At 23.6% G+C, this 20,537-nt stretch overlaps 2 protein-coding genes and 2 long non-coding RNA genes across 8 annotated transcripts; 2 read left to right on the forward strand and 2 right to left on the reverse strand.

Moving 5' to 3' along the window:
- The first annotated feature begins 873 nt into the window (after positions 1-873).
- LOC127289134 (uncharacterized) lies at positions 874-2,729 on the forward strand. The gene is made up of 3 exons (XR_007844128.1): positions 874-1,151; positions 1,283-1,525; positions 2,383-2,729. It is a non-coding gene; the product is annotated as an uncharacterized LOC127289134 (long non-coding RNA).
- Positions 2,730-4,568: 1,839 nt separating this feature from the next.
- On the reverse strand, positions 4,569-16,526 carry LOC127289140 (inactive hydroxysteroid dehydrogenase-like protein 1). 5 transcript variants are annotated; one of them, XM_051316914.1, is made up of 5 exons: positions 16,439-16,526; positions 8,792-8,964; positions 8,035-8,271; positions 6,130-6,473; positions 4,569-5,051 (listed from the first exon to the last, which is right to left on the reverse strand). In XM_051316914.1, the coding sequence occupies exons 1-5, from the start codon at positions 16,507-16,509 to the stop codon at positions 4,845-4,847; spliced, it is 1,032 nt and encodes a 343-aa protein (XP_051172871.1). In that variant the 5' UTR covers positions 16,510-16,526; the 3' UTR covers positions 4,569-4,844. The 5 variants fall into 5 exon arrangements, with proteins under 5 accessions (XP_051172871.1, XP_051172869.1, XP_051172874.1 ...); XM_051316912.1 differs by lacking the exon at positions 6,130-6,473 and adding an exon at positions 7,346-7,689 and having other exon boundaries at positions 16,439-16,515; XM_051316917.1 differs by lacking the exons at positions 6,130-6,473; positions 16,439-16,526 and adding exons at positions 7,346-7,689; positions 11,294-11,382.
- LOC127289139 (carbohydrate sulfotransferase 11-like) lies at positions 13,166-16,957 on the forward strand. Its single transcript, XM_051316911.1, has 6 exons — positions 13,166-13,488; positions 14,834-14,945; positions 15,047-15,324; positions 15,693-15,980; positions 16,146-16,381; positions 16,679-16,957. Exons 2-6 carry the CDS (start codon positions 14,876-14,878, stop codon positions 16,842-16,844), a joined length of 1,038 nt encoding a protein of 345 aa, XP_051172868.1. The 5' UTR covers positions 13,166-13,488; positions 14,834-14,875; the 3' UTR covers positions 16,845-16,957.
- A 1,196-nt stretch (positions 16,958-18,153) lies between these two features.
- On the reverse strand, positions 18,154-20,267 carry LOC127289148 (uncharacterized). Its single transcript, XR_007844129.1, has 5 exons — positions 20,139-20,267; positions 19,703-19,771; positions 18,942-19,016; positions 18,657-18,829; positions 18,154-18,452 (listed from the first exon to the last, which is right to left on the reverse strand). It is a non-coding gene; the product is annotated as an uncharacterized LOC127289148 (long non-coding RNA).
- Between the last annotated feature and the right edge of the window lie 270 nt (positions 20,268-20,537).

Here is a 20,537-nt window from a genome sequence, read left to right on the forward strand (position 1 = left end):
TTTAACACCACTGAGTTACTTGGTCAAGATTTAATATTTAACTATATAAACGAGAAAAATTAAATTTAAACATTCGAAAACTGTTAAAATACCAAAAAACTAGAAATTATCGGTATTCAAAAATGTTTTTCTTCTTTATACTTTTTTATTTTAGTTTTGTAAATTTTATACTTGTACCATTGTGAAGTTTCTGAAAATAAAAAAAAAATTACAAAATTCAAATTAGAATAAATTTTACAGAAGAAAAAAGTCACGAGGTGTGGAGGATAACCTAAAAATTATAAATGTGCTGTGATACTTTTTAAAAATTGTAAAAAAAAAAATTCAAAAACCGATATAAAAAAATATAGATATGTGTGCCATCGAAAAGAATCTGAAACGAAAAGAAAAACAAAAAATTCCCTAATGGGAAAAATATTATTCAAAAATAATTTCCCGAAGTGGAGACTAACCTCAAAATTTGGAAAACTACGTTTTTTTACCTTCTAAAATAAAATCTTGGCAAAAATAAATTATTTTCCAAATATAATTTTTTCACACAAACAAATTCTTTGGCAAATCAAAAATTTTTTTTTCACTAATAAATCGTTTTACAAAAATAATAATGGTATTTAAAAAAAAAAAAAAATTTGTCTTCTAAAAAAACAAAAGTTATTTCGAGTGTATTTTTTTATCGTCAAAATTTTTCAGAAATATTTTGGTGACATTTTCTAATTCCCAATGAAAGATTTATAATATTATTATTATTTTTTTTGAAACATTAAATTTTTATGTGTGACAGGAGAGGGGAGGGGTGGGGGTTCTTTGATTAATGTTAACCTTGAACCAAAAAACATTTCTCTGATGATCATCTGTCGCATGTAATCTTCGATGGTGCCTTAATATAACTCGAAAAGCAAAGTTTCGCGATGCCGGATAGGAGTGGTGGATTCTTGGAGAAAATCTGGGATCCAGAATCCTGCCATCAAGTTCAGTCAATGTAAAGCCTTAACATTGCTAAGAAGCATTAAAAAAAAAAAAAATTTCTTTTATATTATTAAAAAAAATTTTTTACTAGAAAATAAAAATTTATTGCTCCTGTGAATAAAAAAACAAAAATTATTTATTTTTTTATTTAAAAAATTAGTGCAAAAAAATTGCAATTTTTTAGAGTAAGTTGAAAAAAAATTATTTTAAATTTATTACATTTTTTTGTTAACAGTGAATTTTTCAATTAATTTTTTTTTACATTTTCTAAAATAAAAAAATTATTTATTATAAATAATTGTATTATTATTTTTAGAATTTTCATGTTGTAACTGTAGTGAGGAAGAATATCGTTATTTCGTCGAATTATTTGTATTATTATAACAAAAATGGTGGGGTCAATGGTAACGCCAAAAAGAAAAAGTTCCATTAAAATGCCATCGCCAGCGCATGAGACACAAAATATTCTCACGACATATTTGATTCTAATATTATTGCTGATATCACTCTATCTACTCTATTCAGGATTATTTTAGTTCAAGGATTTTTTTTCGTTATGGTGAGTTATTTTTTTGTTTAAAATTTAAAAAATTTCCATTTCACTCCCTACAGTTAAAAAAAAAATACTATTTTACTCCCTAGTGAGAAAAAAAATTAAATTTTACTCCATAGAGTTGGAAAATTTAGTGTTTTACTCCCTAGTGCTGAAAAAATAGAATTTTACTCCCTAGTGCGGGAAAAAATTAAATTTTACTCCCTGCAGTTGGAAAAATTAGTATTTTGCTCCCTAGTGCTGGAAAAATAGAATTTTACTCCCTAGTATTGGAAAAATTAAGATTCTATCGCCAGAGTGGCAAAAAATACCATTTTGCACCCTAGAGTTAGAAAAATTAGTATTTTACTCCCTAAGAGTTCGAAAAAATAGTATTTTACTCCCTGGAGTTGGAAAAATTAGTATTTTGCTCCCTAGTGCTGGAAAAATAGAATTTTACTCCCTAGTATTGGAAAAATTAAGATTCTATCGCCAGAGTGGCAAAAAATACCATTTTGCTCCCTCGTGTTAGAAAAATTAGTATTTTACTCCCTAAGAGTTCGAAAAACTAGTATTTTGCTCCCTAGTGTTGAAAAAGTTTATATTGTCCTTCCTAGAAAAATTTTTCCCCCTAGAGCAGGAAAAATTAGCTTCTTTCCCCTAGAGTCAAAAAATAGCATTTTACTCCCTAGGGTTAATTGAAAATTTTAAATAATTATTTAAAAAATTTTTTTCCAAAAAAAGAATTTCAAAAAATTGAAAAAATAAAAATAGAAAAACCAAATTTAAAAAAAATTCTTATTACAAAAATTATAGAAATTTTTTTTCCTCGCAAATTTATTAATAAAAAAAAAAAAAAAAATTAAATGCTATTTAAATTTCAGGGTTAAGTTATGATGTTCAGTGAATGGAAAGCTTGTCTTTTGCCAAGAGATGAACATCAGAGGGAAAGACCTCAAAAGAGGTGAAGAGATTATAATCGTCATCATCAATCATCATCAAAATATATTTTATTTTATAAGGGAGTTTTAAAAAATCAAAAAAAAAATCCAATTAAATAGCCTTTATATAATATAAATATATGATAATGACCAATTACCATAGTATATTCATAGAGAGAGAGAGAAAAAAAATATTATATTTTAATAGATATATATGTTGTAATATTGTTATAATAAAAAAATATATACGAGCAGTTTGAAAAAAAAAATTTAATAAAATTCTTCTTTTTTTTTACTCAAATAGTAAAAATTGATAATTAATCGAGAAAAAGGTCATATCACCCCATTGGCATTGCAAAATGCATATTTTACCCCACAAGGTTAAAAACGACTATTTTACCCTCTAGAAAAGATTTTCAATCGTAAGGGTAGGAAAAAAAGTCGTTTTTACCCCATTATAGGGGTAAAATATACATTATTTGCTACTCCTCTATGGGTAAAAACGATTATATTAAACCCTAGTGTAAAAAACGGTAATTTTTACCCCAAGGGTTAAAATTAATTTAAAAAAAAAGAAATAAAAGAAATTTGTTTTTTTTAAAACAAAAAAATTTTTTTCTCTTTTTACCAACGAATTTAAAAACAAAAATTTGGGTCAAGTAGTCCATCAAAATGTCGTTATTTAAACACATACGATCATTAAATAGCTATTTTAAAATTCATCTGCAAGAAATTATGGAGAAAAATATTTTTTTAAGTAGAACTGTATATTATTACAATAATTGTTGTAAAAGAAATCAGAACAAAAAAAAATTTCAAAAAAAACATAATAAATACTAAAAAAAATATAAATTTTTTGAAATACAGTAAATTAAAAAAAAAAATTTTTATTTGCAATTTTTTTTTTTTTCTTTTTTTTCGCATGATAAATTAATGATCATTTTCAACTGACACTCGTTTACACGCACCGGAAGCAGCATTAAGAAGAGGAAGATATGGGGTGGAAGGGGATGGCGCGATGAGAAGTAAGAAAAAAAAGAAAATATTTTGACGAATCTTCTTGGCGTGGGCGCGCCACATATTACGTTGAAAATAGCCGATAGTTCCAGCTCTCGTGTGAATATGTTTAAACTTGAAAGAACCCATATAACCGATATTTTTGGTGGGCTCCCTCCAGAAATAGAGCATATTTCGGACCATTGACGATATGTACGATGAGAAAGAGAGAGAGAGAGAGAGAGAGAGAGAGAGAGAGAGAGTGCAAAAATTCCACCTGGAAACTGACGCACGGCAATCATCATTGGGCGTGGCATCAGAAAAAAAACAAAAAAAAAATTAGTACAAAAAAGATATAATTTTTTTTTTATTTTAATTTTTAATTTTTAATAATAATAAATATAATCTTGCTATCGAAATAATTCTAAAAAACGAAAGAAAATGGAAAAATTTTAATTAGACAAAATTTTAAACGAGAAAAAAATTTCGAGGTGAAGACTATAACCTGAAAAAAGTAAAATTACCCTGGGAATTTGAGAAAAGAAGTAAATATTAATAAATAGATGTATATTTAAACTCTTGCCATCGATACGAATCTAAAAAGTACAAAAAATAGAAAACTTTCAATTATAGAATTGAATTTATGAAAGAAAAAAGTTTCGAAATGGGGATTAACCTCAAAAACGTAAAATGGCATCGAGAATTTAAAGAAATAATAATAGTAATAATTATAATAAATAATAGTAAACAAATAACAACAGTAATAATAATAATAATAACAATAATAATAATAATAATAAATAATAATAATAATAGTATAATAAAAATAACAATGTAAAATTCGCCAAAACACAAATGTTTAAATAATTTTAAACTGTTTCAAAATATAAATTACGATTTAGATTATAGATTCTATATATATATCGTTTCAAACCGGAAGTCATATTCAAACATATGCCACATGTTCATTTATCAACTCAGAAGAAAAATAAACTTGAAAATGTCAATTTAGTGATGAATGGTTATATTAATTTTTTTTTACCATTTAAAACTGTCTTAAATAAACTAAAACTAAACTTAAATTATAATTTATAATTTTATTTTAAATACAATAATAAAAAAGGAAATAAAAATGCAAGTCTATTTTTCTTTTATTTTTATTATTCAAAAAATATAATTCTCAAGTATCACATTAAAAGTGGTAATACAATTTTTTTCTTTTAATTTCATTAATAATTTTTTAAAAATTATTAATATTTTTTTAAATATCAACAATTATTTTAAATTATTAATATTTTTTTAAATATCAACAATTATTTTAAATTATTAATATTTTTTTTTAAATATCAACAAATATTTTAAATTATTAATATTTTTTTTTTAATTATTAATAATTTTTTTCTGTCAAATTAAGAATGTTTTGATTTGAAATATTCATTTCTAAGTGATTGATTCATCATTTGACCAATTTTTGTTCTCACCCAAACGGGGGCAATGAGTGTAAAAAATACTTGAATTCCATGTGCCCAATAACCGGAACTTGTATTAATTTTCCCTAGAGTTGAAATTGCATTTTTTGCATAGGTTGTTGCATCAGGCACAAATATATTAGCCACCTGTGGTGAAAAAAAAAAATTATTAAAATTTATTATTATTATTATAAAAGGCAAATTTTTTTCCTCTTAATTATAAGACTCGTGCCATCTAGACGATTCCGAAAAACGAAAGAAAATGGAAAAATTTTGATTAAAGAAAATTTTATGCAAGAAAAAAGTCGCGAAGTGGGACCTAACCTCAAAAAAAGTAAAATTTTATTGCTATTTTTTGAGAAAATTGATAAAAATCGAAAAAAGTAAATGTAACTTTTGATGGTGCCATCGAAATGATGGAGAAAAGCGAAAGAAAGTTGGACAATTTCTATTCGATAAAATATTATGAAGGAAAAATGACACGAGGTGGGGACTAACCTCAAAAATGAAAAAAGGTTGTAAAAAAACAAAAAATAGATGTATCCTTCGACGCTTGCCATCGAAAGAATTTCGAAAAGCAAAGAATAGTAGAAAAATTCCCATTGGAATTAATTTTACGAATGAAAAAAGTCACGAGGTGGGTTTGAAAGAAAAAAATTAAAATTTATGGAGGTTCCATTAAACGCTTGCCACCGCAATTATTCCAAAAAGCAGAAGAAAATAATAAAATTCGGATTAAAAATAATTTTACACAAGAAAAAAGTCTTGAAGTGGAATCTAACCTCAAAATTTGGCAAAAATAGTTACAAAATAAAATGTAACCATCAAAACACGATTCTTACCATCAAAAATATTTGGAAAATTAAAAAAAGAAAATGATTTATCACATGGTATTTATGAAATAATGAAAAAAAAATCGCGAGGTAGGGACTAACCTCAAAATTAACGAAAAATAATTCATAAATAAAAGTTAACCATCAGAACAGATTCTTGCCATCGTGGAAAATTGAAAACAAAAAAAATATTAAAAAAATATCACTTTGCATTTATTATACAAGGAAAATAAAATTCGAGGTGGAGACATTTTCTTCCACCTCATGATTTTAAAATACTTTCCTAGTGAAAGTAAACGGAATTTAGTGTTTTTTTTAAACACAGGAATCAATTATATGCTTAATGGCACAAATATTCCAGTAAAAAAAAATTATTAAAATAAATAAATTACTTGTAATCTTCGACTAAAAGCATTCATTTTTGTAGTGACAAAAAGTGGCGTGAGATGTTGTACGGTGAGTCCATATCGGGAATATTCAGCTCTTAATGCTTCAGAGAAGCTATTAATGTAAACTTTCGTTGCCGCATAAACAGTCATCAATGGAAGTGGTTGTAATTCCGATCCAGATGAAAGATTAACAATGGCGCCCTTTTTACGTTCCTTCATTCCACCAATGACTATTCGTGTCATCAATGTTGTTGCTCCCACGTTGACATTTATAATATCCCATAGATCTTGTTCGGGAACGTCGCCCACAGGCATTGGATAATCATATTGACGTCCCACATTGTTTACTGAGAATTATTTTTAGTTATAAATGTTATTTTTTCCCGATAATCCACCACCATTTACAAAAAAAAAAAAAAAAAACCTCGTGGGATAGAAGAGGAAGAGATGATAAATAAATAAGGGAGGGGGAAAAAAAGGGAATGAAGCATCACACTAGACGCCTGCCACTGAAACGATTCCAAAGAAAAAAAGAAATTGGAAAAATTACGATTTGACACGATTTTAGAGAGGAAAAAAGTCGTGAGGTGGAGGATAACCTCAAAAAAAAAAAATTAGAAAATATTGAAGGGAGTGGTAAAAAATCAAAATCAGCTGTGAAATTCGACGCTTGCCATCGAAACGATTCTGAAAAGCAAAGAAAAATAGTAAATTTCGTAGTGGGGAAAAATTTATAGAAGAAAAAAGTCGCGAGGTGTAGGCTAACCTCAAAAACTATATTCCATTGTAAGAATAGAAAATCAGAATTAGACGCTTGCCATCGAAATAATTCTGAAAAGGGAAGAAAAATAGTAAATTTCCTTTTTGGGAAAAATTTTACAAAAGAAAAAAATCTTGAAGTGGGAACTAAACAAGAAATTTTCAATCGATTTGACCCTCCGAATGATGTATTACACTCTTTGCCATTAAAATGATTCTAAAAATCGAAAGACAAATAGAAAAATTTCAATTCGACTAAATTTTAAACGAAAAAAACTTTTCGAGGTGGAGCCTTTTCTTACCTAACCTCAAAAAACATTTTAAATCGCTTCTTGTAGTCAAACGGGGTTATTTTCAAACGTCAAACAAAAAACCTACTCGATGCCACTAGTCTTATATATTCAAATAGATAAAAAAAAAATTCCTGTAATTTTTGTTTTTGAAATAAATAAAAAATTACTTGTAATCTTGAACTATAAGCAGACATTTTTGTTGAGACAAAAAATGGCGTTAAATGTTGTATGGTGAGTCCAGATTTGCAATATTCAGCTCTTAATGCTTCAGAGAAGCTTTGGATGTAAACTTTTGTTGCCGCATAAATTGTCAACAATGGAAGTGGTTGTAATTCTGAACCCGAGGAAACATTAACAATTGCTCCTTTTTTACGTTCCTTCATTCCACTAATTAAAATTCGTGTCATCATTGTTGTTGCTCCAATGTTGACATTAATTATTTCCCAAATATTTTCCTCGGGAACTTCGTCCACTGGCATTGGATAAGCGTACATACTTCCCACATTGTTTACTAACAACATCATTAATTAATTGGATATAATTAATTAGGTAATTGTTGGGATAAATAATTAGAGGTAATTGTTTGGATATTATTAATTAGTTAATTTTTTGAATAATAAATTAACTAACTACTTACTAATTAATTAATTACTAATTAATTACTTACTAATTATATACTTTTTATTTAAATACTTACTAATTAAATACTTACTAATTAAATACTTACTAATTAAATACTTACTAATTAAATACTCACTAATTAATTACTTACTAAATAATTAATTACTAATTCATTACTAATTAACAAATTAGTAATTAATTAAATATCAAAAACAAATTTTTTTTTAATTTTTACCTAAAATTCCAACAGGAATATCCTTTAATTCATCTTTGATTTTCCCATAAATTTCCTTTCCTTTACTAAAATCGGCGACTATAATTTTAACTTGAATTTTGGGATTAATTTCCAAAATTTCCTCTCTTGTTTTTTCCAATCTCGATAATGTTCGGCTAATAAGAACCAAATTCACATTTCTAATGGCCAATTCTTTTGAATAAGCTTTACCAATTCCATCAGTTGATCCTGTCACGACTGGAATAAATTTTATGTTTTTTTTTTTAAATTTAATAATTAATTAATAATTAGTAATTTAATAATAATTAATTATAAAATAAATAATTATTAATTAATTAATAATTAATTTTGGAAATCAGTTTTATAACAAAAATTAATTAAATTAACTTTAAATTTAGTTTTAAAATAGTAAATTACATTTTTTTTTTTGTTTATAGAAAGAAATAGGATAATTATATTTTAAATTAATGCAAAAAGTATTGAAACTATAAATATATTATTAATAAGGTCAAAATGAGAATTGAAATTGCATATATATGATTAAGAATTTTTTTTTATTATCTTCTTTTCTGTTTTCATCTTTTTTTAAGGAAGTAATTATTAAAGAGGTAAAATATCATTAGTGTGTACTAAAATATTCATTAATCATAGAATACGTTTAGAACAAAAAAAAAATCTAAGTTATAATGAATTTTTTTTCTCCCAATGAATTAATTTTCAATGAAAATAAATATATTATAATTTTGCAATAACATACCAGCCCATTCACCAAACATAGATTTTAGATCAATTGGTTTTGAATTAAAAATTGGAAGAAGAATTTCCAATAGGGCGCGACCAACTCGACTTAATACGTCCAATAATGCCCAGACAATAATTAGGACAATTATCAGCCATGTTGCAACGCCCAAAAACATTTTTTGTTTTTTTCTGAAACATTAAATTTTCATGTCATTAATATTGTACGTATGATAAATAATAATAACGAATTACTATTTAATGAAAATTAAAGAAAATTTTAATTAGTAATTAATTTTTTAAATTTAAAACAAAAAAACAAATTGAAAATAATGTATAAAAGTTTATTAAAAATTTTTTTTTAACAGAATAATATAGCAACAACAAAATATAACAATAGCAATAACAATATCAGTATAGAAATAACAATAACAATAGCAAAAATAGAAATAACAAAAGCAATATAGTATTATCAATAGCAAAAAACATGATATAAGTATAAAAATAGCAAAAACAATAACAAAAATAGCGATAACAAAATCAATAGTATTTACAATTAAAAAAATATAACAATAACAATATCTTTATAACAATATAGTAATAGCAAAAATAACAATAACAAAAACAATAACAATAACAATAACAAAAACAATAACAATAACAAAAACAATAACAATAACAAAAACAATAACAATAACAAAAACAATAACAATAACAAAAACAATAACAATAACAAAAACAATAACAATAACAAAAACAATAACAACAATAGCAATATAACAAAGGAATAGAATTAACAATAGCAAAAAAATAGCAAAAATAAGAATAATATTATAAACAAAAATAGCAATAACAATAGCAAAAATAATAACAACAATAGCAAAAAATAACAATATCAATATAACAATAGGGAAAAAATTGTTAAGAACAAAAAAATAAACATAATAATAATATACAAAAAAAATTACATAATACTGATTTTTTCTTTCTAAGGATGATCCAAAATATTAATAATTATAATTATAATTATAATAATAATAATAACAATTATAATCCAGGATTATTTCGTCTGCCATTAAATACACTGGACACTTGAAAATAAAAAAAAAAAGATAATTAAAAAAAAAAATTTTGATATAATTTAATAGTGTGTGTAAATTTACATATTTATATAAAAAAAAATATATATATATAATTGCAAGACGAGAAGCTATGCAATACTAAAAATTGTAGAATCGATTTAAAGTTTCATATCCACAAAGGCAATCTACTTTCTCCTATAGTAAAAAATTCCCCTTCCACCAATATTCATCATTCCTTCCACTTGACCGTCATCACTGATTGAAAGTGAATTTTTATTTTACCAATAATTCATTATTAATAGTTACAAAAATAAAATTGAAAAAATAATAATTATAATTGTAAATTATAGATATTATAATAAATATTGGATTTAAAAAAAAAAAACAGAATAATATTAAATATATTTAGAAAAAATAAATATATAGAATATTTAGAAATATATCGAAATGACCAAAATGGATTTTTATAAGAAAAATTTTTAAAGGAAAAATTAAATAATATGGAAATCTTGTTTAATATACACACGAAAGGAAATCTAGACCTTGACTTCATTGCCTTCATGTTATAATATGTTGTTACAATCTCTCTCATTCTCTCTCTCTGTCTCTCAATTTTCTTGCCAATTTTTCGCAAATAAAATTTAATATTTTTTTTTTTTTAATTATAATGACTAATCAAATATTCCAATAACAAGAAATTATCTTTTTATTTATGATACCTACATATATATAAACATCATTGTTAATTGTATTCATATATTTGTCATTTATGTGAAAGCAATAATCACATTATTATTTTTATTATTATTATTATTATACGAGGGTAACAAAAAAACAAATTTTTTTTAACTGCATTAATATTAGTATATTTTATTACTATTATTTTTTTTTTGTTATTGTTAAAAAATAAAATTATTTAAACAATATTTGTTTTAAACAAAATAAATTTTTTAAATAATTTATTATAAAATAAACAAATTATTTTAAAAAAAAATTATAAACAAATTATTATTATTGTTATTAATATTAATATATTAACAAATTATAATTAATGAATTATTATTAATATTTTTATTATTGTATTAATTAATTATTTTATTAAACAGTTTCTTTTGAAGTATAAAATATGAAAAATTATTTACCTTTTAAAATTTTACAATTTTTTTTTTTTTTTATGTAAACATTTGTTGATAAATTTTGTTAAATGCAAAAAATGACTCAGCTATCAAAAATAGTTAACAAACAATAGACAGATTTATAAAAAAATTGTTTATAACTATATAAAATCCACACACTTAACAAATTGTAAATGTAAAAAAAATACTATATAATTTAAACATGAACAATATTATAGTATTAGTGTTAATTAAATTTTAAATATATGTGTATATACATATATATAATAATAATAATAAACACGTAATATTATATGAACATACTTGTAGCAAACGCATTGCAACACTGAAGATAAAACTCGATGGACTCTGAGTTTTATTTCATAATTGGCATATATCTTACACAATATAAAAAAAAAGTGACGTACAACATTTTTTTTATATATATAGAACAAACATAACCTCAAAATTTAGGTGGATTTCAAATATATATAAGGAATTCTATATTGAACATAACCTCAAAAAATTAAGATCGAATAAAAAATTAACATAACCTTAAATCTCTACTTTTCGTCTAAGGTTATAAGTGAAACATAACCTCAAAATTTATGTAGAATTATTAAAAAAAAAATCTATTTTTAGACATGTAAAAATTATGCAGATCTTACACTTTTTTTCTACAAAAATTTTTTTAAAAATAATAATAAATATTACTGGCAATAAATATAATATAATAATAATAATAATAATAATATTAATAATAATAATTATTATTAATATATTTATTTCCAGTAATATTTATTATTATAATTAATAATAATGATAATTTTTAATAATATTTATAAATCTGAAAGTGAAAATATCGAAATAATAAAAATAGCAATGACATTATATTTTAAAGAACAAACTGATGATAACACACTATCATTATACGGCAAATAAATGAAAAACGTGATTAAAAAAAATGACAAAAAAATACAATAGAGAATTTTTTAAAAATAAAATTATATGTATATTTTTAAAGTAATAAAATTAAAAATAGTGAATTTAAAAAAAAAATATTTGTAAACATGTTTGTAAAAAAAAAAAAAACTAAAAAAAAGTATAGTTATTAATAATCAGTATTTATAAAAATTCAAAATGGCAGATCCAATATGGGGGAAGTTTTTTTTCCAAATTTCCTCAATTTGGTTGAAATATGGTACTCGGGGGTTTTTAGGGTCGGGTCTCTGATCGCGAATTCGACATTGGTTTTGCAAAATCCAAAATGGCGGATTTTTTTTTTCAAAATTCATCAAATTTGCTTAAAACTTTCAGGGTCGCTGATTATAAATACGATGTTAATTTTTCAAAATTCAAAATGGCGCATCCAATATGGCGGAAAATTTTTTAAAAAATGATCATTTTTACATAAAATTTTGTTTTTGGGGGGGGGTTTTGGGGTCGCTGGTTACGAATATGACATCGGATTTTCAAAATTCAAAATGGCTGACCCAATATGGCGGACGTTTTTTTTTTAAAAATTCGTCAAATTCGCTTAAAACTTGCCACCTAGAGGTTTTCGGGGTCACTGACTACGAATCCAATGTTAATTTTTCAGAATTCAAAATGGCGGATCCAATATGGCGGACGTTTTTTTTCAAAATTTGGCAAATTCGCTTAAAACTTTTGGCACCTAGGGGTTTTTGGGGTCGCTGATTACGAATCCGATGTTAATTTTTCAAAATTCAAAATGGCGCATCCACTATGGCGGACGTTTTTTTCAAAATTTGTCAAATTCGCTTGAAACTTTTGGCACCTAGGGGTTTTTGGGGTCGCTGATTACGAGTCCGATGTTAATTTTTCAAAATTCAAAATGGCGCATCCAATATGGCGGAAAATTTTTTAAAAAAATGATCATTTTTGGCTTAAAACTTGTTTCTTGGAGGTTTTTAGGATCTATGATTACAAATTTAACATTAAATAAGGAAATTGTCATAAATTTAAAAAAAAAAAAAAAAGAAAATTGAATATAGGAGAAAGAGAGGTGGTGAGTCTTTTCTTTTATTTGGTTCTTCTTGTTTTTTTTTTTTTTCTTATAATTTGTGCGTAATGTTGCCTAGTGCATAAAAATGTGTATATTTTCTTTAGCGCGCTCGAATTCACAAGTAAGACGACCAAAGTCCATTCTCTTTTTAGTGCATTCAACAAGATTCCATTTGGATTTTAATTCCCGTCCATCTCCCTCGATGAGAAGACTCACGCAACTCTCTCTCTCGCCATGTGCCATTGAAAATTTAAATATTCAGACAAAACTCAAAAAACTGGTTTTTCACACTATACCTAGACATACGTGTATATATATACATATATAGACACTTGACTAAATTTAGTGCAAAAAAAAAATAAACGATAAAAATTTAATAGAAAAATAAATAAAAAAAAAAAAGAATTTAAAATCCAGTACGATGAATATCAATTAGGTTTGACTATATAAAAGTGATGTGTTTATTAATTTTGAGTTATTTGCAAAAAATCAGGTAAATATACATTTGCAATTTTCTTCTTCTATTTAATAAAATTAAAATTTTTGCTTCTTCATTCAGTTGGGAAAACAAATTTATTTTTATCTCAATGCTAAAATAACATTTATTTGTTTCAGAAGAATTTTTTCAAGAAAAAAAATTTTTTTTCTAGACAATAAAATTTATTTTGTTAAAATAAAAAAAGTAAATATAAAAAAATTTATTTGATTTAAATAAACATTTTTTCTTTAAAACCAAATAAATATTTTGTTTTATAATTTTAATTATTTTTATTTTTTTTATAGTTTTTAGTTAGTTTTATATATTTATAAAATTTGATTTTTAATAAAAAAATTAAAAAATAAATTTCGGATGATTAAAAAAAAAATACAATACAAAATTTTTATGCTTGTACGAAATAATAATGATAATAACAATATAATAATATAATAATAAAATAATGCAAATTTTTGCTACAATTTTTGTTATAATTATCCATAAAAGACAATGTACCAGATAATTATTTTTTATTTCTGTGAAATCATTTAATTATTGACAATTATTTTTAGAACTAAAAATCATGATATTATTTATATAAAAAGAAGAAAACAATTTTTCGTAATTTTCCTGCAATTAAAGGTCAAGGTTAGGAATAAAGAAGTTCTTCCATGACTAGTTGTTAATTTTTTTTTCTTTTTTTTTTTTAAACACGTGTGTTTGGTTATTGACATTGTCTTTGTTTTTTTTTCAAATAAAATTATATTTGAAATAATTATTAAATAAAATTATAACTAAATACCATATAATGATATATTATGTTCTTTAATTAATGTTATAAATAATTAGAATAGATTAAAAATTTGAATAATAAATGAAATAAACGGCTTAATTGGTTTACTATTAAATAAATAAATTGAAAAATAATTAAATTAAATTTTGAAAGGTCACCTGAATCTGTGTTACTTGCTAAAGAATTATATTGCGCGCGTAACTGTCGACCCACTTGTGTGCGCAGCGCAACAGTTAATTTTGTTTTTTTGTTTTTTTTTTTAATCTTTTTTGTGAAATAACTTTCGTGATTATACCGTCTTATTAAGATTTTTCAATGATCAAAATTGCAAAATATTATATACTTGCAATAATTTTTTTTTATAACTTATTTAAGCTTTGAACTATTTTTTCTATTACTTAATAATTTACTATTATTATTGTAATATTTATTATTATTTTTATAATTATGTTATAATTTTTTTTTTTATTATATTAGTATTATTATTTTTACTACTATTTTTATGATTATTAATATTTTTATTACTCTCATTATATTATGGTTATTAAAATTTTTATTTTCACTTTTTAGGCTCACAGCCGAAAAGGTAATCCATGTTTTCTGAGAATTACCATGAGAAGATGGACTGGCACGAGGATTATGATTTTTATCCTCCAGATTTGTTGGACCATTATCCAAGGAGGTAAATATTATTATTTTACTTATTATTAATTTTAATTAATAATATTAATAAATAATAATAATAACAATAATAATAATAATAATAATATTTATTGTATTTAGAGTCGTATGTCGGTAGCAGAGGAGAAATGTCGAAAGAGACAAAATTTACAATGGATTTGGAGAATGAAAAAAAAATTTTTGATATTACTTCAATTTACTCTTGGACAGGACCAAATGCGTTGGCAAGATCGTCACTTATTGAGAGACAGGAGAATTTGCAAAATAATTGTGAAGAATTGCCAGACATTGACAATCGGCGAAAAATCATGGGTCTCGGAGAATTTTCCAATATTTTAGTCGATGAAAAACATAAACTTTTGTACTGTTATGTTCCAAAAGTAAGGGAGTATAAATAGTAATCAAAAAATAATGAAGAAATTTGAAAAAAAAACATTTTAAAAACAATTAAAAAATTTAAAAAACAATTAAAAATTAAAAAAATTTTTTTAAAACAATTAAAAATATTTAAAAACAATTTAAAAATAAAAAAATAATAACAAATACAAAAAAAACAGTTAAAAAATTAAAAAAATAAACAATAACGAAAATAAAAAAACAATTCAAAAATTAAAAAAACAATTTAAGAATTAAAAAAAACAACACAAAATTTAAAAAAAAACGATAAAGAAATTAAAAAAAAATATTTAAAAATTTATAAAAATAATACAAAAAATAATTATAATTTTTTTTTTTTAAATGATTCTAGGTCGCTTGTACAAATTGGAAACGTGTACTAATGGTAATATCAGGCAAATGGAATGGAAATGATCCTATTGAAATACCCGCCGATCAGGCACACGCCACGGGAATATTTCCCCGACTGAGTAATTATACATTAGATGAAATTGAAAATAAAATAATTAATTACAATAAATTAATAGTTGTTCGACATCCATTCGAAAGACTTTTATCTGCATTTAGAAATAAACTTGAAGCAAAACATGAGAAGAGTTCAAAATATTTTCAAGAGCGCTTCGGAAGAAAAATAATAAAGGTATAAGGTGTTTGTTAATTTTTTTTTTTAGTTAACTAATTCAATTATCTAAATTAATTATTTAATTATTGTATTCAATAACTAAATGATATGATATAATTATATTTAATAATTAAATTAATTATATTTAAAATTTAATTTAATTAAAAATTTAATTATACGCAGAAATATAGAGTAAACGCAACGAAGGAATCGATTAGTAAAGGCGATGACGTGACTTTTCGTGAATTTGTCGATTTTATAACGGATACTAAAAAAAATATTAGTCAAAATGAACATTGGCGACCATTTTCCGATTTGTGCCATCCATGTATAGTTAATTACAATCTTGTTAGTAAATACGAGAGTCTCGTGGAGGATGCAACAGAAATTTTAGAAAGAATTGGCGCTGAATCAATAACGTAAGAAATTTTTTCTTCCTTTTTATAAATAAAAAAGAAAAAAAAATTATTTCATACCTTATCATTGGATAAAAAAAATACAACAGTCCAAAGTAGCGTCGTTTATCGATATTGCGCAGGCGCAGCATCAAATTAGGGTGTGTAATCAATCAATTACAAAGCATCTTTCCTTTAGCTATTTTATGGTCTGCGCGCGCAATTTTTCCTTTTGCAAACATTCAAGAACGATAAAGTCGACGCTAGTTGGAATTTTTTTTTTTTTTGAAATATTTAAAAAAAATTATTTTTTCTTTGCAGTTTTCCAGCGAGATCATCGAAAACTCAACCGACATCGCAAAAACTAAATGAATATTATTCAACATTAAGTTTTAAACAACTTCGAAAATTGGCAAATTTTTATAAAACTGATTTAAAGCTATTTGATTATTCCCTCGAGGAAATTGTCGGATTTTCGATAGCATAATTTATATAATTTTCTTTCTCAATACTTTACCTCAATTGATGTGATAATATGCTCAAAAAAAAAGTAAAGCTTGAATAATTATACTCGAAATATATTTAATGTATCTAAAACTATCCAAATGGAGAAAATAATTATTTTACCTTAATTATATTATTAAAAAAAATTGGGTAAATTTTTAAGGTTATGTTCTTGAAAACTAATACAAATAACACGTTTTCAATTTATAACAATATATTTTTCCAGTAATGACAAAATGGAAGATAACATATTCTTCCATCGTATATAATTAATAAGTTATTTTAATTTTTCATGAAACATTATTGAATGAATTAAATATTTTGTTATACAATCATAAGTCAAACGCAGTTTTATGATCAGTAGAAGAAAATTTTTGAACATTTGTCACAATAAAATATTTTCTAATGAAAAGTGACAGGAGGCGGCTTTAGCTTACATGACCGAAGAATTATTTTTTTTCTACAATATTAACAAATATTTTCATTACAAATTTTTGAAATTTCAATTAATTTCAAAACACCTCTACGTATAAAGCCGTCCCTGAAAAGTGAGGTTATTACGCTGTAGTAGCAACGCATTAATTTGACAATTCTTTTTTCGTCGATTACTTTTTTGCATCAAACCCAACGTTTTTAAACGTCAGTTACTGTCAATTAGTGAGAGATCACATATGCACATGAATTATTATTATTATCATTTTAATAATAGGAATAATATTCGTTTATAAATAGGAAGTGAAAAAATGTTAATCATATCAGTAGAAGAAAAAGCCGAAACATTGTTATTTATTGAATTAAATAGCAGTGAAATTACAATTATTTTTCCGCCCAAAAAATTAATTAAAAAAGACAAAAATTTTAATATTAATTATTTACGCAGTCTGTTTTTTTGGAGAATAATTTTTTTTCGTTTCAAATTTTTTTTTGAAAAGTGAGGTTATAATTAACATTTTTAGGCAGAAAAATAATAATTTTAAATAAAAAAAAATAATATATTATCTTTTTTTAAAAACATTATTTAAATATCAGTAGAAGAAAAAGTAAAAACATTTTCAATTGCAGTGAATATAATATGATTCAATTAAAGTTAAAAATAAATGAAAATAATTATTAATTTTTGTTATCAATTAATTGCAAAAAAAGGTATTCAGATCAGTAAAAGAAAAAGTCAAAACATTTTAATTGCAGTGAATATAATATGATTCAATTAAAGTTAAATATAAATGAAAATAATTATTAATTGTTATTATCAATTAATTGTTAAAAAAAAATGTTCAGATCAGTAGAAGAAGAATGTAAAACATTTGTTTAAAATGAAAATAAACCCAAAATGAGGTTCTTTTAAACATTATTTGAAATAATTCAATGGCATTATTAAAAAAAAAATATTTTACAATTATACAATTTACCAGCTTGATAAGACTAATTTTTACCCTAATTTCGAAACTAGTTTACAAAAATTTAGTGACGAGGTTTTTTTTTAGTTGATTGGATAGTAGAGAAAAGAATAAATTTTAGTGAAATAACTTACATTTACAAAAAATCTGAATACCATTAAATTTTACCAGTATCTCGAGCGTTTTATTTTTTTCTGAAACAAAAAAAAATTATCAGCAAAACTAACTAAAAGTTCGGAGTTCAAATTTTTATTTAACACAATTTTATTAAGAAATATCGAATCAAATTTTCAGTTTTAAATTTTTGTTAAGATTTTCTTTCTTCCAGGGGAAAATTTTTTTTTATACAGCTACAAAAATCAGATAATTCTTTTGAAAAAAAAGGAATGTAAACTTACCGCTAAAGTAATTGCTGAACGGTTTGACGAACCTCATCAGAAATAGTTTTATTTGGTTTTTTCTTTCAAGTTTATCATTTTGAAACTTGAATGTACATTCCACAAGTTCCAATTACAGAAGAACATAATGAAACTTTGAAAGAAGAATTATTTTTGTCTTCGGTTAACAATTTCTGAAAAAAAACACAACAAATATTTTTTTTACTAAAAATATTTTAATCACAATACCTGCATTGGAAACAAAATTACAAAGAAAAATTTTCAATAATTTATAATTTTACTCACCAATGAGGTGTTTGATGAAATCTCAAGAGTTAGATCACACAGGAAATGGTAATTTTTCTTCCCAATTTGAAAAATCTGATCAAAACTCTAGCAATTACTGTCACTTCTTTTTTTTTCTTTGGTAAAGTAAAATATTACGCATAAGAGATGAGCTAAATTGTTAGGTACTCAGAATTTTTGTCACATAAACATTAGTACAGTAAAATTTATTACAATAGTAAAAATAATTTTTATCGTTATATTAAAAATAAATTATATATCAAATTGAATAAATAAATTTTATCAAACTGGACGTAACAATCATCAAATTTTTGGTATACAATTAAATGATTTTTATCGGTGATAAATTATGTTTTAATAAATTTTTCTTTACTAAAACTTAACTTAAAATAATTAAACATAAAAAAATGTTACCGGGCATGTGATCTCAAATATAACATAAAAAAGTAAAAATTTTTACAATTTCAATAACGTAGTAGTGAACAGTTAATTACATTATGAAATTATTTATGAAAAATATATTTTTGATTATAATGAAAATAAACAAAAAAAAATTCTTTTTAATGACTGTGTTGGAAAATGATACAAATAAATTGTTAAATTAAATAGTCAATTATAATGATTTTGATTAAAAATTATGAATATAATAATTTCTAAAATACACAATATAAGAAAAAAGTATTTTATAAAAGTGTTTGGAAAATGTTACAAAGGATTGTAGTAAATTTTTTTTTAACAAGGTAAATAAAATATTATTTTACCTATGCTTTTTTGTTGGGATCCTTTTCTTTTGAAAAGTAAGAGGACATCCCATGTTTAGATGAATTAATCTATTGACAAAAAATAAAATAAATATTAATTAAAAGTTTATTATTACTAACTTTATTATTTATTTCTTATTAAATTTTAATTTATCTTAAACTTTTTTATTTAAAAATTTTATTTGTTATAAATTAACTAGTATTAAAAATATAGTGTAATTTAGTGTAAATTAAAAATTCTTTTTTGAAATTAGTTACAAATTATTTTTTCTATTTAAATTAATAAAAATTAAACTTCACAGAAAGTACCTTGTGTTAATATTATACGAAAAAAAAATTTAATAAAATATTAATTTAATTAAAATTTTTAATTTAAAAATTTAATTTCTATTAATATTAAAAATAATGATAAATAAGAAATTAAATATGTACTTACATTAAAATTTAGTAATGCTTGGTAGCGTGGTGGAAAAAATGCCGCAATGGCGGCAAAAGTAGAAGCACGCTAAAATTAGTTTCGCTTCCACTCATGATCCCTTCCACTGGTGAATAAAGATTTCAGTGACGAACGATGAAGAACAAAATGTGAGCGATGCGAACTCATGATAAATTTAAACGCGATCGTGGCGCCTAAAGTAATCCATAAAAGTAATTCTTATTGGTGGACAATTTTACCAAATGAAAGAATTTCATTGGTTTTCCAATAGAACTGGTTTCGTTTCTTTTGTATCTAATTCTGGACAAAAATTGTATCAGTCGATAAATAGTGGACAAGCGTGGGAATTTTGAAAACCATATTAATTCAAATCTTAAAAAAAAATTAAATTTTGAATCA

Source organism: Leptopilina boulardi, unplaced genomic scaffold (assembly GCF_019393585.1).
Source record: "Leptopilina boulardi isolate dan_hultmark-lab unplaced genomic scaffold, ZJU_Lbou_2.1 LbouV2_4, whole genome shotgun sequence".
NCBI lineage: Eukaryota > Metazoa > Arthropoda > Insecta > Hymenoptera > Figitidae > Leptopilina > Leptopilina boulardi.

Excerpts from the sequence above, each read along its gene's own strand:
- LOC127289140 (XM_051316914.1), bottom strand. The coding sequence starts at position 16,509 with ATGCTGCGCCTGCGCAATATCGATAAACGACGCTACTTTGGACTGTTG. Across the intron at positions 8,965-16,438 it reads TTTTTTTATCCAATGATAAG|AAAAAAACAAAAAATGTTTT; the intron begins GTATGAAATAAT and ends TTAATGTTTCAG. Across the intron at positions 6,474-8,034 it reads TATTCCTGTTGGAATTTTAG|TAAACAATGTGGGACGTCAA; the intron begins GTAAAAATTAAA and ends AATAATTCTCAG.
- LOC127289139 (XM_051316911.1), top strand. The coding sequence starts at position 14,876 with ATGAGAAGATGGACTGGCACGAGGATTATGATTTTTATCCTCCAGATT. Across the intron at positions 14,946-15,046 it reads TTGGACCATTATCCAAGGAG|AGTCGTATGTCGGTAGCAGA; the intron begins GTAAATATTATT and ends TATTGTATTTAG. Across the intron at positions 15,981-16,145 it reads TCGGAAGAAAAATAATAAAG|AAATATAGAGTAAACGCAAC; the intron begins GTATAAGGTGTT and ends AATTATACGCAG.